Source organism: Ceratina calcarata, unplaced genomic scaffold, assembly GCF_001652005.2.
Source record: "Ceratina calcarata isolate Rehan_Ccalc_2016 unplaced genomic scaffold, ASM165200v1 scaffold297.2, whole genome shotgun sequence".
NCBI classification, from domain to species: domain Eukaryota; kingdom Metazoa; phylum Arthropoda; class Insecta; order Hymenoptera; family Apidae; genus Ceratina; species Ceratina calcarata.
In genome coordinates, this window is record NW_017152138.1 from 1,716,518 (window position 1) to 1,732,514 (window position 15,997).

General features: G+C 46.7%; 1 protein-coding gene across 2 annotated transcripts in view; it reads right to left on the reverse strand.

The window, feature by feature from the left end:
- Window positions 1-214: 214 nt before the first annotated feature.
- The window catches only part of Delta (neurogenic locus protein delta), a 44,730-nt gene continuing 28,947 nt past the window's right edge, over window positions 215-15,997 (reverse strand). For both annotated transcript variants that reach the window (XM_018023143.2, XM_018023144.2), the window contains 2 exons: window positions 9,946-10,006; window positions 215-5,719 (listed from right to left, as the gene is read on the reverse strand). In XM_018023143.2, the coding sequence (XP_017878632.1) occupies window positions 3,736-5,719; window positions 9,946-10,006 (2,045 nt within the window). In that variant the 3' untranslated portion in view covers window positions 215-3,735. The remainder of the gene's footprint in view (window positions 5,720-9,945; window positions 10,007-15,997) is intronic.

Here is a 15,997-nt window from a genome sequence, read left to right on the forward strand (position 1 = left end):
GAGTGACAAACGAAAAGAAATTGTACTACTTCATAAAACACAAAGTAATGGAACAACGAAAACTTTTAATCGATTTCATTTTAATATATCAGTGTTTAAAACTTTGTCGGCCACTTTGTGCGAACAGGCAAGGGAACGAGGAAACGGGAGAACACAGTTTTCGTATCAGTGAGAAAACTCGTCGAGAATGTTGAAAAATAATTTGAAATAAGTGTAAGTACAAAAAATGACAACAGCTTTATTACACATTGTATTCCATATAATATAATCGTTTTATACGTACGTGCTTCTCGTTTAATTACGGGTCGACGAGTGCTGGCGCCGCTTAGAGACGGTGAACGAACGATCGATTAATCGCCGCTCAATCAATCCACGGATCCACGTCGTTGTCGTCATAGTCGACGCTGTGCGCCGGCGCACACACCGCATTTCCTTCCTTTTTTTCTTCCTTCTCACGCAATTTTCGAATTGACCGCTCCGCCCGCCGATTTACAAATTGTATATATATATACTATATATTTTTTTTTTCCAATCCATTCCTCGCCCACGCAGGACCCAAGATTTGGCGAAAAAAAGAAAAAAATAAAAATAAATGCGACCTCTGACTTAGCGTGCCTTCTGTGGTAGAGTCGCCTCGTTTATTTAATTATCATTATTATTTATTAACAGGAACATCATCGAATCTTTGTTCGTTACATCGTCATCGTACGTACGTTTCTACAATTATTAAATCGTGATCACCACTCTCTATCGGTATTTACCTTTTTATCACCACCGGCGTTTTAATTGATCGTAGTTCGGACAGAAAAGTAGCATGCGTCAATCATTCCATCTGTTATCATTAGATTCAGCAGTATCGCTCATCATTATTTATCGCTTTTGTTTCAGCATTATCATCATCATCCATATAAATAAATAATTATTCATCAACCGTGCGATAACAACACATAATCGTCATTTGTTCGCGTGTTCGCGGCCGAAGCAAGCGAGAAATCCTTCCCAAAAATTTTTTCCAAGATAGAACGAGGCGTTCGAAATCGAAAATTTTAAGTTCAATCGACAAGCTTAATTACGAGCGTATTATTAATTTTGAAAAAATGATTCGAGGAAACTATGATTTAATGACCGCGTATTGATTTCTCGCGGACTTCGATCACGAAAACATGGAATACCCCGTTCCGTCGTCTGAACGCCGCTAACGACGACGCCGGTTTTTCTCATTTACATATATATATATACTTTTATATATATACTTTATATATATTTCCTCTTCTATCTATATATTTATATATTCATTTATTTATCCACTTTATTTATCTCTATTTATACATATCGCAAGTAGTGTCTCACTGTTGCAAGTTGTGATGTGCCACACCGTCGGAGAACATACGAATTACATAAGGGATAATTTTAAATAAATTGGAACAGAGGAGATCTTAATAGAAAAATCATTAGAAAATATTCCATAAAACATCAAAAAGTTCTATTTAATTGTTACAAACTACTAATTTCACTCAAGAATACAATTTGAAGAATAAAAAGAATTACGTTCCAATGAAAATTTTGATAAACGAGATTTCCCTTTCGCTCTTACCAAAATCAATGCTCGAAGATTCGTTTGTTCTTTCTTTACGCCTGGTTGTCGTGCAAGAATTTCGACTTCAGTCACATTCCCATGATTGGGGACGATATCCGCGGCGCGGCCAAAGCAACCGTCGGGTTTCCGTTCGTGGAATCATCACGGCTTCCGGGTCGGGTAACTCTTCGATAGAAGAACGAAATTCGAAAATGCACCTTTCGATTTTCGTTCCTTCGATGATGCTTAATACGATGACAGAGATGGTTAGCGAGTCAAGAGAGTCGACATTTACGTGTCAGCACTCGACCAGCCGGCAAACCGGGTTTGCCATTGGGAAGGAAAGCCCCGGATTGCAGGATGGTCAGCTCATTTCTGTTACGTAGAGTTACTTCGCAACGACCCGGAAGCTGTCCCCTCGGAAGCCTCGTTCGGTGGTCCGAGTGACATCGCCCCAAACAAGGAAGGAAAAGAAATGGAAGGATGAAGGAAAAAGGAACCGATATCGGGTCAAACGCAGAAATCCGAACGAAAAGAAGCAAACGAGAGAGAAACATGAAAAAATCTGAGGAAGGAGCTACACATCGTTTGAATCCTAATTCGTCGTTAGACTGTCTCGTTTGTAATTGTATGTATATATATACGCACGGTACATACAAACGCTCTTTTCTCTCTGCTCAGTTTTTATTCCGCGCTCTCTCGCTCTCGCCATAACTATCTGTCTCTCTCTCTTCCACCTCACAGGACTGCTGCTCGCGCGGGCAAACGGTACACACACATACGACATGTACATTTACATATATATTATATATACACGTTACATATTATTATCGAAGACACACGCGACACAATTATACACGCACATGTATTCCGGGAGATGCATGCAAGCTGCGACCGCACGCGAAAATACATTTACATTTACACGTTTACGCGATGTACAAGCGTGGTGGCGATACGCGAAAGTAAGTATCTCTGATTATGTCACGGAGAAAAAAGAGGGAGACAAAACGAATGAGTTTCTTTTTAGTCACACGATTCGAATGGAAAACGTAGAAATTTCTTCAAATGAAAAAAGAATAGAAAAAAAAAAGAATCCGAAGATGATCGAGAAATCATCGGAACAATGATAATGCGATACGATAGAGAATAATATTAATAATAATAATAATAATTAGAATAATAATATTAATAATAATAATAATAGCGAATAGTGATAATAGTAAATAACAATAATAATAAATTAGTTCTGTACAAAGTTTCCGCATCGGGTATTGATAATACATAATAATATTCATACCTAAGAACAGGTCGAACGACGATTCGATCAATCCGTCGTCGTCGTCCGCCTCCACAGCATTTTCGTGTAATATTTATAATAATATTCCCGGTTTTCGCTCCCCTGCTGCACGACTCCACACTCCCGACAGAGTCTCTCTCTTCCTCTTCGTCCTCTAATCTTCTTCTTCGTCGTCGTTCCTCGGTAAAAATTGTTTTCTTCTGTACAATACCATACGCAGGAGCGAGCTGTATCTCTCTGTCTCGCGCGTTCCTCTGATCCACGTCACCGACGTCTGAAGGAACGGAGGATCAACTCCTCTCGCTAGCGGCAATGACAACGACAATCGTCATCGTTGTGGTAGAGTCCGGTTCTCACGAGCGACGTGCATCGTCCCGAGTAGGGAGAGAAACAAAGGAATCGCGAAGAAAACGCACGCCCGTTCACCGCTGCGCTGGCCCATAACGGAGAAGAGCAGCCACACGCTCCTGATGACTGTGCGTGCGCGCGAACAGACGCACGCGTGTTGTTCCTCTCATGGTGGGTGGACATAGCTCGGTGGTTGCACGCGGAATATGGTACGCGACGAATATTATCCAGAGGGAAACAAGAGTTCTTCCGAAGGTGGGGTCTCAGTCGACGAACAAATCGCACGCGGTACGCGATTGAAAATAAACACCCGACAAATGGGAATCCACCTTTAGACGCGCGAGTCGCACACGAGGGGAGACGCGCACAGCATGTACTTCGGTCACACAGGAAAAAAGAATGTCCGCTCGTTTTCGTTAGTTACACAGAGTCCGTCGCGCGAAGTCTGGCTGCCGGCTCTCTTCTACACTATATTTTATAATTAACAAACATTCGGCGGGTGTGGCGAGTGGAACTACACTTCCGTCGCGAGCGTCGCCGCGAGCGACGCGTCGTGCCTGTAGTGATCGTCTATAACGTACACTCCGCAGCCGGAAGACTCGGTACCACCTCCACTTCCCGGTGGACCGCTTCCACCTTCCGCGATGGTGGTCGGCCTCTTGAGCAACGCCGCCTCTGCGCAACAGCTGTCCGTCGCGGCGTTGCCCGCGAACACAGACGACCTCTTCGAGGTCTCGATCACCCCGATGCCCAGCCCGAGGCCCGACAAACAGTCCTTCTCCTTTTGGAACAAGTGCGACGCCCTGTGCGCTGCCGCCTCCGTGTTCAGTTGTTTCGTAGTCCGCGTTCGACCGTCCTGCAGCACCGGTTCCGGCTTGTAACCCGAGCAGGAGCTGTCCAGCGTGACGTCCGTTTGAAACGACGAGTCGAGGTCGTCCTGTCTTGCCGACGCCGCGTTGTTCACGCTCTTGTTCGCCGTCCATGTATTCTTGATCATGTGCGCGTCTCCAGCGCCTAGGGTGCACACGCTGCCGCCGTTGCCGCTTATCATTCCGCTGCCACCTCCACCTAACAAGCCCACGTTTCCGATACCGACGCCGGTGCTCCCGGTCGAGCCTGCGCCGCCACCGACGCCGCTCATCAATCCACCGCTGCGTTTACTCATACTACTGTGAACAGCGTTCCTCTCGTTCTGCAATCTGGCCTCTTCGTCGGCCTTAGCTTGTTCCCGCTTCTGTCGCCTCTTCATGCACATCACGGCGACAGCGGCGACCAAAACGAACGCTGGTACGGCCGTCGACAGGGTGGCTATTACCACCACGTGTTCGGTGGTCAGTCCCGCGTTTCTAGGTTCCGCAGACGCGGAAGCTACATGCCTGGACAGATTGCCCGACCAATAACTTGCTCCCGAGGGTGGCACGGCGGGAACAGCGACCGCGTTCGTCGGCGAATTCGTGGCGGCTATCGCAGTCGGTAAGATAATGGTACCGACTTTCTCCGAACAGGTATCACCGTGCCAACCCTCCGAACATTGACACTGAAACCCGTTCACCCGATTCAGACACGTGCCGCCGTTTCTGCACGGCGCGCTCACGCATTCGTCCACGTCCACGCTGCAATCCTTCCCGGTGAACCCGGGCTTGCACGCGCAACGGTAGTCGTTCGTCCAGGATATGCATCGGCCGCCGTTCGCGCACGGTTTCGTCAAACAGTAGTCGACCTTGTCCTGGCACAGTCTGCCGACGTACCCGGGCACGCACTGGCAACGGAACTGATTGACTAGATCCACGCACGTACCGCCGTTCAGACAGGGATCGCCCTGACAGTCGTCGATGTTCGTCTCGCAGCGTTCGCCGCTGAAACCAGCCGGGCACGTGCACTGGAAGCTGTTCCCGAGGTCTTTGCAGGTGCCGCCGTTCGAGCAAGGATTCGGCGAGCATTGGTCCAACTGAGACTCGCAGTCGTTCCCGGTGAACCCGGGCTGGCAGCGGCACACGTAACCGTGGAGGGAATCGTCCTCGCAGATGGCTCCGTGATGGCAGGGTGAATCTCGACAGGATCTCGAGGTGATCTCGCAATGCCTGCCCCGCCAACCTGGTGGACAGGTGCAACGGTAATGCGATTGCCTTGCGGAAGAGTCCTTCGACGCGACTGCGGTAGATTGGCTCGAGTTCCCGTAGGATGGTTCCATCGAGCAGGATCCGCCGTTCAGGCAGGGATTCGAGTCGCAGTCGAGGAGAGGCTTCTCGCAGTTGGTGCCGTTGAAGCCGGGCGCGCACGAGCAGGTGTACAAGCCCTGCCCGTTAAAGGTGTTGAAGCAGGTGCCACCGTTCAGACAGGGTTTGTGATTCGTGCAGTAGTTCAGATCCTGGTTACAGAAGAGGCCGCCCCAGCCCTCGTCGCACAGACACTCCCAGGGTTTCTGGCAGCTACCGTGAAGACAGCCAGGGTATCGCAGGCACTGGTCACAGAACGCTCCCTTCCACCCATTGTGGCATCTGAAACCGAGGAAAGATGTTTCTTGTTAGCGACCACCTCGATCTTTTCTTCGCGGTTTGGCACGAGGAAGACTGTCAGGAGAAAGTGGTACTCGGCAACACGGAAGGCTTTCCTTTCGCGTTGCTGCGCTACTCGGAGGAGAAACTCTTCAATTCGAAAATACATGGTACCTAAAGCCGATAATAATAGGGAATAGATGACAGGAAATATGAAAAGAACGACGTTTCGAGCGAATAGTTAATAAACTTTTAAATCGATCTACCACTTTAATTTATTCTTCCGTTTGAAATTATAGGATAACCTGGCGGTGTGGAAGATTAGTCGAAGTCGAATGTCAAAGACCTCGTTAAATGCGTATGAAAAATGACGGAACGGGATAGAAGACCCGCAACAAAATAGAGGAGGAATCACCGTTTTCAAGTAACAGAGCTTCATATACCGGATGACTCTCTACGAGCATACTGATACGTCGTACGCATACACAGGCGGCGGAGGTGTAACGAGCAGTGGACTCTAATTACTTCGATCGTTAAATACTAATCGATCCTTCCTGAGAAGTAATTTCAAGGAAGGACAGAGCGTGGGTTCATCATCTGTCCCGTTGATCAAACTGATCCTAGATCTATTTTACTACCTAATTATAAGAAGTTCTTAGAATCCTGTATAAAAAAAGTTCAATGCAATTCACAAGTTTTTACTCGTTTCACTTTAAGATTTTTCAAACGAGACTTTCCATATTGTCTGCATTCTTGTTGAACCCCGTCTCTACGCCAAGTTTCACGATCGCGAACTTTACTCCGATCGTTTCGACGGACTACAAAAACGCGAGAAAGAGGAAAGGAAGGGGAGGGGGGGGGGGATGAAAAACGAACGGAAGGAAAAAACGGTAGAGAGCAAAGTAACTCGTCGCGACAGAAGGGATCCGCGAAGGTGGCTAAAAGCCGCGGAGCTCAAGAGGAGGATACGAGATGAAGAAGAAGGTATAGAAAGGAGCTGGATCCGCGACACGGGAGGATATGGTGGTCGGCCATTACGTCCAAGGGGGTTTCGCAGGTAAGAAGGACAAAGACGTCCTCGCCGAGGATAGAACGAGAACGAGCACCGCTGAGGGACGAAAGGGGCCCAAGAAAAATACGTGTGTCTGTATGCTCGTATATATTCCCGTATGTGTGTCGATATGATACGCACACGTATAGACAGAGCAAAAAGAGACGGAGAAAGACGGGGGGTACGAGGGGGAAGGAAACAAATAGAATGAGCAGGAGGCAGGAGAGACCAGTTGAAAGGGAGAGAGGAAACCGAAGGGTAGAGAAGGAAGAGCCACGGCGGAGAGGAGTGAGGGAGGGGAGAGAGAGAAAGAGAGAATTCGAAGGAGAGTGGGGAGACGAGTCGTCGAGTTGTGTTCCCACGGTTCGAGCCTCGGCACAGCCGTTCAGTATGCGGGTCAAGGAAAGGTTACCATCCTCTGTGTGTGCGCGCGCCTTGCTCTGCCCACTAATACTCATCCGCCTCTCTCTTTCTCTGCATGCACGTATACACGGCTCGCTATACATCGGCCACGTAAAGGGAAAGAGAGGCAGAGACGTCGCATGACTATACCATTAAAACTCGTGTACACACGAGAGAAGCGTAATCGAAAGAGCCGCGGCACGCTGGAGAAAGACGAGCAGAGAACCCGAGGAGAACCGAGAACCGAGACGGGGAAGACGGAATGAAACGGAGCCGAACTCTACCGGGTAGACGTGCACATTTGGAAATTAAAAAATTTGGAAATTCCTATTACGAACATTACACTGTCGCATTAACGACTTCATTAATAAAAGATAAAAAAATTTTGACGACCCAAGAGACGGTAGAGGAATTCGAAATACAAGTAGGGAGATATACTAGAAATTCTATAGAACAAAATGAATTAAAGTAATTGCTGGATCGTCAAAATAATAAATACAGTTCTTATATCTCTTATGTTACAACCGATCGTCAATGTGTCATGTATGTCAGCAAGGAAGGCAAAATGATGCGGACGTGCGTCGTGCATCTACATTGGTATTCAGATACCATAAACGCGCATGATGAACTCCGAAATTTCAATGGGACACCATGTAGTCGCGATTCTCTCACGTATGTATCACGAACGGGGCCAACAACATCCCACGAGGCTCTCTGTACGCTAAGCCAATTGCTTTTAGCGATCATATCGACTATTTCGTACGCAACCAGAAAACGGATTAGCCTTTCCTTCGCGCGATTTCTGACCGCATGATTCTGATTTCTGTACTCGAGACTCTATCGAACCTCGTGATTTGCAAACGAAATTCGATATACTATTTGAATGAAATCGAGTCATATAGAATGAATCAGTAAGAACTATCGTTTAATATTATGCACTGATTAATTTCGTTATAAAATCCAATAGCAATACATTTTAATTTGTCAAAATGTAAAAATATATTCATTCAATTCATTGTATAATAAATATTTTGATAAGATTAAGCACAAGTGATTGAATTCTTTTAAGAAATCGAATTAAAGTAAGCCTGTTACGGATTTATCAAAAGGTTTGAGAAGATAAGATTTGCAACAGGTTCCATCAATCCGATGAGCCCTCGGTATGAATTTTGGAGGATATTCATATAATTTATTAGCTGTAACTGTTTCTTTTAAGAGACTCCGGTGTTGTTTATTTACGAGGTCTATGGCATGCCCATAAATTCCGGGTCGTCTGGGACGTTTAAAAGAGCCGCGAGGCACCGGCGCATCGCGCCTCGAAAGTCTGGATCGGTGCCTCGAGCTATTTTTGAGGATATCGCTCTTTTTCCGTGATTCGCGATAGAAATGATGCCATCGCGAAAACAAAAGACAGGAGGAACGGAGGAAGGGAACGGAGGAACGCGAACGGAGGAGGAACCTCGAGGGAACGTTGCCGGAGACTGATGGCTGCGGCTAACGGGACAATTAACCCCGGTCTCGTGCAGTAATTAGATGATCGAGTTAACTCTAAACCTCGGGTTAACCGCGGACCGAGATTCGAGTCCCATGCGAAGACGGATTGGAATTATCGCGGAATTTCTCTGTTTTATCCGTAGCGTTGCTTTCTAATAAATTCCATTACGAACGAACGTTGTAATTCATGGAATAACATTTTTATTTCACGAATGAAGTAATTATTTGCCATTGGAACGACTCAATTGGAACTCTTGTTTCCGTGGTGCAAAGAAAATCAAAGACGTAGGATAAAAGGATTCCGAGAACGTATTTATAGATCAGGATTCCCGACAAATACAGAAATTCCTTGTTTGATCTCTGACCCCGCAGCCGTGGACTTCTTTGACTAGTTTCGAGTGGAATTAGAAAGGTTCAACGACACTAGGCGCGACTTTTCGGGGTTGAACAAAGAGGATAGGTGGTAGGAGGGAAACTCTTCCGTTGATAGTGAGAATCGATGCTCGGTACCAGTTACGGAAACGAGTCGGCAACTGCTTCGAATTCCTCTTCGTACATTTCGACCCCTCGACGACCGCGGATACAGAACTCCGGCTATGAAATCATCGACGGTTCCAGGGGAACGAGGGAATCGCACACCCGGAAACGTGAACCGGCGATGATATTCTATATGATCAGTGCGCGATCATCGTGAAAGAAAATCGAATGCCTCGACCCGGTCGTGGAAAACTGGTAGCTATGCTAATAACCAAAGCGGTTGCGTAACTCCAAGGCATGCCTTTTTCTCCGTGCTTCACGGCAAATTCAAGATATGCGTTTTTACGAAGAGAAGATACAATGTATGCATGAAATATAATTTTGCAACCAACGAGTTAGCTGTGCTTATCTATACTGAGCGTTGCATACGCGAATGCGATATTCAATTCTAAGCTTCTTACAAATAGATCTGCACGGTTACGTATTAAGAAATTGAAACGAGCAAGACAAACGAGAGTTTCTCACGGTGAATCGATTAATAATACACGCGTTGATCATCGATCGCGTTAGACTCATTAACGATCAACTTTCGCGGGAAGCTCGTTTATCGAGGCGTCGTTATTAATGCGGTACGAGTATGATACACCGCGTACAGGTATCGAGTCAGGAATGTAATATCAGTAAAGAAGAAGAGAAGGTCGAGGAGGAGGAGGAGGAGGAGGAGGAAGAGGAAGCTCTTTCTGAAACGTGGAGAGGAAAAAGACGAGGAAAGAAAACGTTTCGATGATAGTGTGCGTATACTCACAAGCATTCGTCGGGTCGATTGCAGTGTCCGTGCAGTTCGTCGCATCCGGGCAGGCAGCGGGCTGAAACGAGTAAGAAAAAATCGAAAAGGTTAAGGCAACTCTCCGCAAGAGGTCGATCGCGTCCCTCACGACTGCACGAGCGAACCATACGATGCATCCCGATGCATCCCGGTGCATTCCGGTGCTATAGGTAGTCGGGTACCTCGGGACGAACTCGATAATTCACTTTCCTCTCTCTCTCTCTCTCTCTTTCTCTATCCGTGTACGACGGGGATCCACGGTATCATCATTAATCGAATCATTAAATTGCCCCCGAACTCGATCGGAAAATCGATCGGCTTTCGATGGGCTACAATAACCTTAGTAGTGGCAAATTACTGTAGCACAATCTGATTACGAACAATGGTCTTTCTTCGAAATATTTCACTCAAAACATAATTCATATTGAGCATCTTTTGTCATGTGCCCGAGATTAATCGTCTCATTTTGTGCGACAATTATTTTTAATTTTTCAGCATGCTTCATTAATCATTATTTTAATGAATCACATATGACGTGTAAAAAAGTTTTGTTAAAAAAAGAACGAATGTAATAGTATTATAAGTAGACCGGTGTTTGATGTAACAATTGTAGTATTTTGTAATCGTCCCCCAGCATGGGATTTATGGACACGAAAACGAGGATCGTTCACACCTCGAATACCCGATGGCCGGGAATCGTCTAATTAAAATTTATGTCATATGTACCACGAATCGCTCCCGTTTTCCGGGAATCCTGGATGGGAAAGGAGTCTGACCGCACGATTCCTTGCATAGCTGCACGTAGTACGTTACATACAAGTACACAGCGGCGAACAATACGTTGCCAGGTGCTCGGTGGGTCGCGAGCGCGTTCCACAAGGATGATAAAATTGTGTCACGTATGAAGATTATCTTATCACATTAGATGCGCTACCGACCTCTTCCTAATTAGTCAATTCTGATCTCGTTACGAAAAACATTTTCCGACTGCGCGCTTCGAGGGTGAAAAAAGAATTGAATGTATTTTCTAAACTCGTTTCAACGTTTGTTCTAACGAAATCAATTCAAGAGACAATCGATGGCAAATTGAAACGAGTTGAACGTTGGTTTCGATTGTAGTGAATTAGAATAAGAAAAGGCTTTGAACGAGGGGAAATTATCGTCGGTATAACGGCACATGACGCGACAAGGGTAATGAAATTGTGTCACGTGCGTCGAGGCAGCTTGTCCAGTCCGCAAATATATCTAAAGTCTCTCGTATTGGCTGCTAGCCACCGATTCTCTCTTACGTTACTATGCGCTGTTCACTAAGAATTATTACTATGGTATCTTCTTCTAATCACTTAACATCACGGCGCTATCTAATGAAAACCAGACAATACATTTCTGTGTACTCGAAGTTCTTGGATCATTCGATTTCGTAACGAGGCTTTTCAGAAACGTGTGCACGTTCTCTTGAAATCAGGACGGGGCCCCTTTCTGCATCTCGTTAACGGAAACATTCGAGGTCGACGTATTTTCGAATCGGTACTAAAATTCCTCGTGTGGCCTCTTCAAAATCAAATCAGTTGATAGATACAAATACGCAAGTCTATCTGAGCGAAATAAAAACCGTAGGTCCTCTTATTCGCATTATTATTTCACGAAATCAGAACGCATAATGGGAATTGGAAAACAGGTCAGAAATTTGACAAAAGAAGGCGATAGTGAAAGAGGCTCGATGTCTTCTTGAATGAAGGGATTGAAGGTGACTCTCGGATCCGGATAGAAGGTGAACCCTTCGCCGTAAGCTCGCGGAGGACAGCAGAGGAGGGAGGAGTGGAAAGGGTAGACATGGGCCTTGGTGACCTTGGCACCGAGCGCAACGGCCCACGAAGCCGGCTCCTCTTTTGACGGTGCTTCTCGCCAGTCTCGAAGCGCTAAGGAGCGCATGGTATTTATAGAGTGGAGAACCACGAGGGACGGGTTTCGACTTCGACTGGCCGATCCCGCGGGATACTCGAATCGCGCGGATTCCACCGAGGCCCTCGAAAAAAGAAGAATCGAAACGGAGAGAGGGAGAAAGAGACGAGCCTCGATAGAAACCGATGTTCCTGAATTAAACGTCGAGATTACGGCAACGTCTGACGAAGAGTTTAAACTTGGATCGAGCACGTTACTCCGTTGCTGTGTGGTAATCCTTGGAGAATGAACGTCGTCAGTTAATCGCAAACAGAATGATGACAGTATTCGAAGATCGTTCCAGATTATTGCAAAACTGATCCGTTCAAAGATATTGCAAAATCCGCTTCAATTTTACGTCTCTGAACGGTCGATCGCAGATCTATTCGAGGGAATGGAAGAAAGCACCATAAACTGTTTAAACGTCCCGTATCTACGGGTTATTCCGTTGACAATAGACTGAAATTGGTCAGGTGATCGAACAGCTGTAGGGATCGAAGAATCCGCAACCTGCGTCACGCAACGAACTATTCTCTCTCGGAAACTTTTACGACTTTTCACGATCCTGGAAAGAAATGTACAAACAAACGAAGCCGGTCTCCCTTGTTCCGTTTAAATGTCCACAGAACCCGTGTACTGTTCGCTGTTCCAATGAATTTCATAGCCCATGGCCAACGTACGTATCGATTTTTCTACGAGTCGACTGTTAAGCAGCGTCGTTTCGTGCCTGACCTTTCGTAGAACGCCGACAATAAGTCCCGATGAGTTCCCCTGGTCTACCCTCGCTATTTCTACCTGACGCGTTACCTACCAAACAATCGCGATGTTCCGAAAAATCTGTGAATACTCGGGGACACAGGTAGCTCAGCTGGTAAAAGAAAAGAAAAAACGAACAAGAGGTCGGCAACGGTGAAGAAGGTGGAAAACTGCAAGTGTCGGGGACCACGAGGGGCAGGAGGGGCGGGCGGAGGGATCGAAATGGAAGTGGACTGTGAACGTCAGGCCGATGCAGCTGTTGGTTAAAGCACCGAGGCCTCTCCGTGCAGCTGTCAGGGCCCACTCGGTCGCTTTCGGCTCGATTCGGCCTGCTCGCGTTGCAGCTGCCACTGCAACAACCCCTGTGTATAACGCGCACCCTGGCACCCCCGAAAACGCGTCTGTCTGCCTGACTGCCAGTCACCCCAACTACCCTTAGGTAACTACCCCCGGCCTCGTTAACCCCTCTGCAGGATCATCAGGTACTAAATGTTATAGCTCGCTCTCTCCGGGTACGGTTTTTGTGCCGGGACCTCCTTTCTTTCATCGCGTGTCTCCATTCAACGATTAACCGCTTTCTATCTGTGCCCCGTTGCGTTCAACCCCTTCGCTTGGAAATTACGTCCGCGCATTTGAAAATCTTTTTGTAATTTGAGGTAATAACTGAGGTGACGATTCTGTACCCTTAAGTTTATCGAAGTAACGGGAACGGTTGCATGCAAAAGTCGACTGTACGTGGCTTGGGGGGCGACACATTTTTCTACTTCCCTCGTTGAGAAGTGGACAACTTTTTTATGGAACCGACACACCGGATCAGCTGAGTAAACGTTCTAAGTACACAGCCGCAAGTACACGGTACACGCGTTTACTGGGACGACCATTCCAGAAACCTCTTCACGACAAATGGCATCTATTTTTTCCCTTTAGTCGACGCATCATCGTCACGAAATTCTCTCAACGTGCAAACTAAATTATTCTTGAAAATGTCATCTCGTCAACTTGAGAGAACGTAAGTTAAATAGAACGGAAACAGATTTCCTTTGATAGAAGAGCTACTGTACACGTACTCGGATGCAAGAGAATCGCGCGAAACAATCGGAGATATCCACGAGTGGCAACGCCTATCGTCCCTACGACTGACTTAATCGTTCAATCTATAGACCTCGCACGCGTCCGAGACGGTACGCGAGATAAGTTTTGCAGCGAATCGCAACAATGGCCCATTCTCATCGCGGCGGGAATGGCGCGGGAGGCGTGCGACGAACAGGAAGGCGGCGAAAATCCTGGAAACGGTGGCGTGGGTGTGCGCTTAGTCGTGCGCACGTGAGAACAGATCGGCCTGCGATCGTTCGTTGCTTCTGCAAAAACTCCTGCAACGTGTCGTCAACGACCTAAACACGCGTATCCACTTGTATCGTATCACCGTTGCGTGTCATTATGAACGGATAAGCGATAAACCAAATAAAATAAAGAACAAATAAATAGTATAATGAAATATAATAAATTAATTTGTTTTTCATTAGAAGATGTTATTTAAAATGACAATCCTTATTGACTTATCACGCATCCTTTTTGAAACTTCTAATCGAAGGTGCACATGGTACGCACACAACGGTATGACACGAGGACACGGTACAAGTGGATGTACATTTTAGAACGTAATCAAGGAACGGACAGACGGAGGACGAACACGCGGGTCCGTCGTGAAATCCAACGCACGAACTGGCGATTCCGCGAATGCTCGGGAATGTCACGAAATGAAGAGTAAGTAGTCTATTAGTAATCAATGCGCGGAGGAACTTTGTCGAGCGGCTCCGTATATTGTGCTGTACTGTGCTCGAGCACACCGGAGTGCAACGACCGATCGACGATGAGAGACCACGGGAACACGAAAGACTTTGATACTCTTTATCGCGGATCGTCACGAGCCGCGGTAAATTAGGAGAAGGTCGACTTTCAAATGCTTTGTTTCCCTCTCCAGACATTCTTTAAGCTTAAAGGGTTACAAGAGTTTGTTAGCTCCGATCTAAACCGCATCGAGTCCGATTATATGCTTGGAGCATCGACGTGATACGAAAATAAACCCTAAGCAGTACACAATTTATCTTCGCAAAATTCGTTAACCCTTAACAGAACATGATTGCTCCTAAAGTATTGTCAATGGAATTCAGACGGTTGCAATGAAAAATACTAGATTATCCGACTATAAAAATATTTAAGTGGACCTAATAGTGGCGAAATTGGCGAATGCCATTCCCGTGGCGACAAGTTCCCTCGAATGTTGGCCACGGACGGGGAATGCGATAACTTGGCACGCTGGCAAAGGAAGTAAAACGAGATCTCGATCTTGGATGCCATCGTCGGGGGAGAGAAAAGGCGCGTTTGCCTCCCGCGCGCGAACCCTTGCGAAATCCCGGGACTCCATTCAAATCCATCCTTCCAACGCTTGTTCGCGTCTAGTCAAAAAAGAAAATAATCTCCGCGAACAAAAGAGAATTAAGACTCGCGGTTTCTGCGTTAAAAGCCGATTTCTCATACGAGACAAATATAAATAATTAAATCGTTCATAAATTTTTTGAAATCTCTCAGGATTTGAAAGTTCAGTGGCTTATGAAAATCGTACGAAACACACAATAGAACCTGAGAGCACCTGTTAAAAACGCGATGAACTTTCAACAACGGAGCGAAGCCCGACACAAAGATCAGAGAGAGGGTCCTTGCACCAGCTGCATCGCGTAACCTGCTCGTCGTAAACTAGAGGCATCAAGAACGTACGGAATACGTCCCGTTTGAGGCTGATCTCTCTGTATGTACGAACGTACACCTACACAGATGCACGAAAGGAGACGAGCCTAGCGAGGACTGAAGGAGCCACACACGAGGTTTGATGCGCGCACAAGCGTTAACGTGCACGAGGAACGTAGGCACAGACGATTTGATCGGTGTGCGTGTGTGCGTGTGTACGCACACGTACACGTACGTATAGATTAATCCTGAGACGTTCAGGTACGCGAGGAACGAGCGACAAAGAGGATGCCGTGGATGCAGGAGACGAACGGCCAGGGGGGGGGGAGCGTACACGTACAGAGAAGGGTAGACGGACACGGTTATATGTACAGCTGAGAGAGAAGTGGAAAGAGGTGCAGCAGACGGGACCAGAACGGAGCAGAAAGGGAGACTACTCTCTCTCTGACACACGCGCGAGCGAGCAAAGCGTGGGAAGCTGCTGCACGCTCGGACCCGACACTGCACCGGGCCTCTCCTTCGTGGACTCGTCGAGTTTGTCGAGTTTCGTGCTACGAACGAGAATAGAGTGGAACGCTCTCTATATACT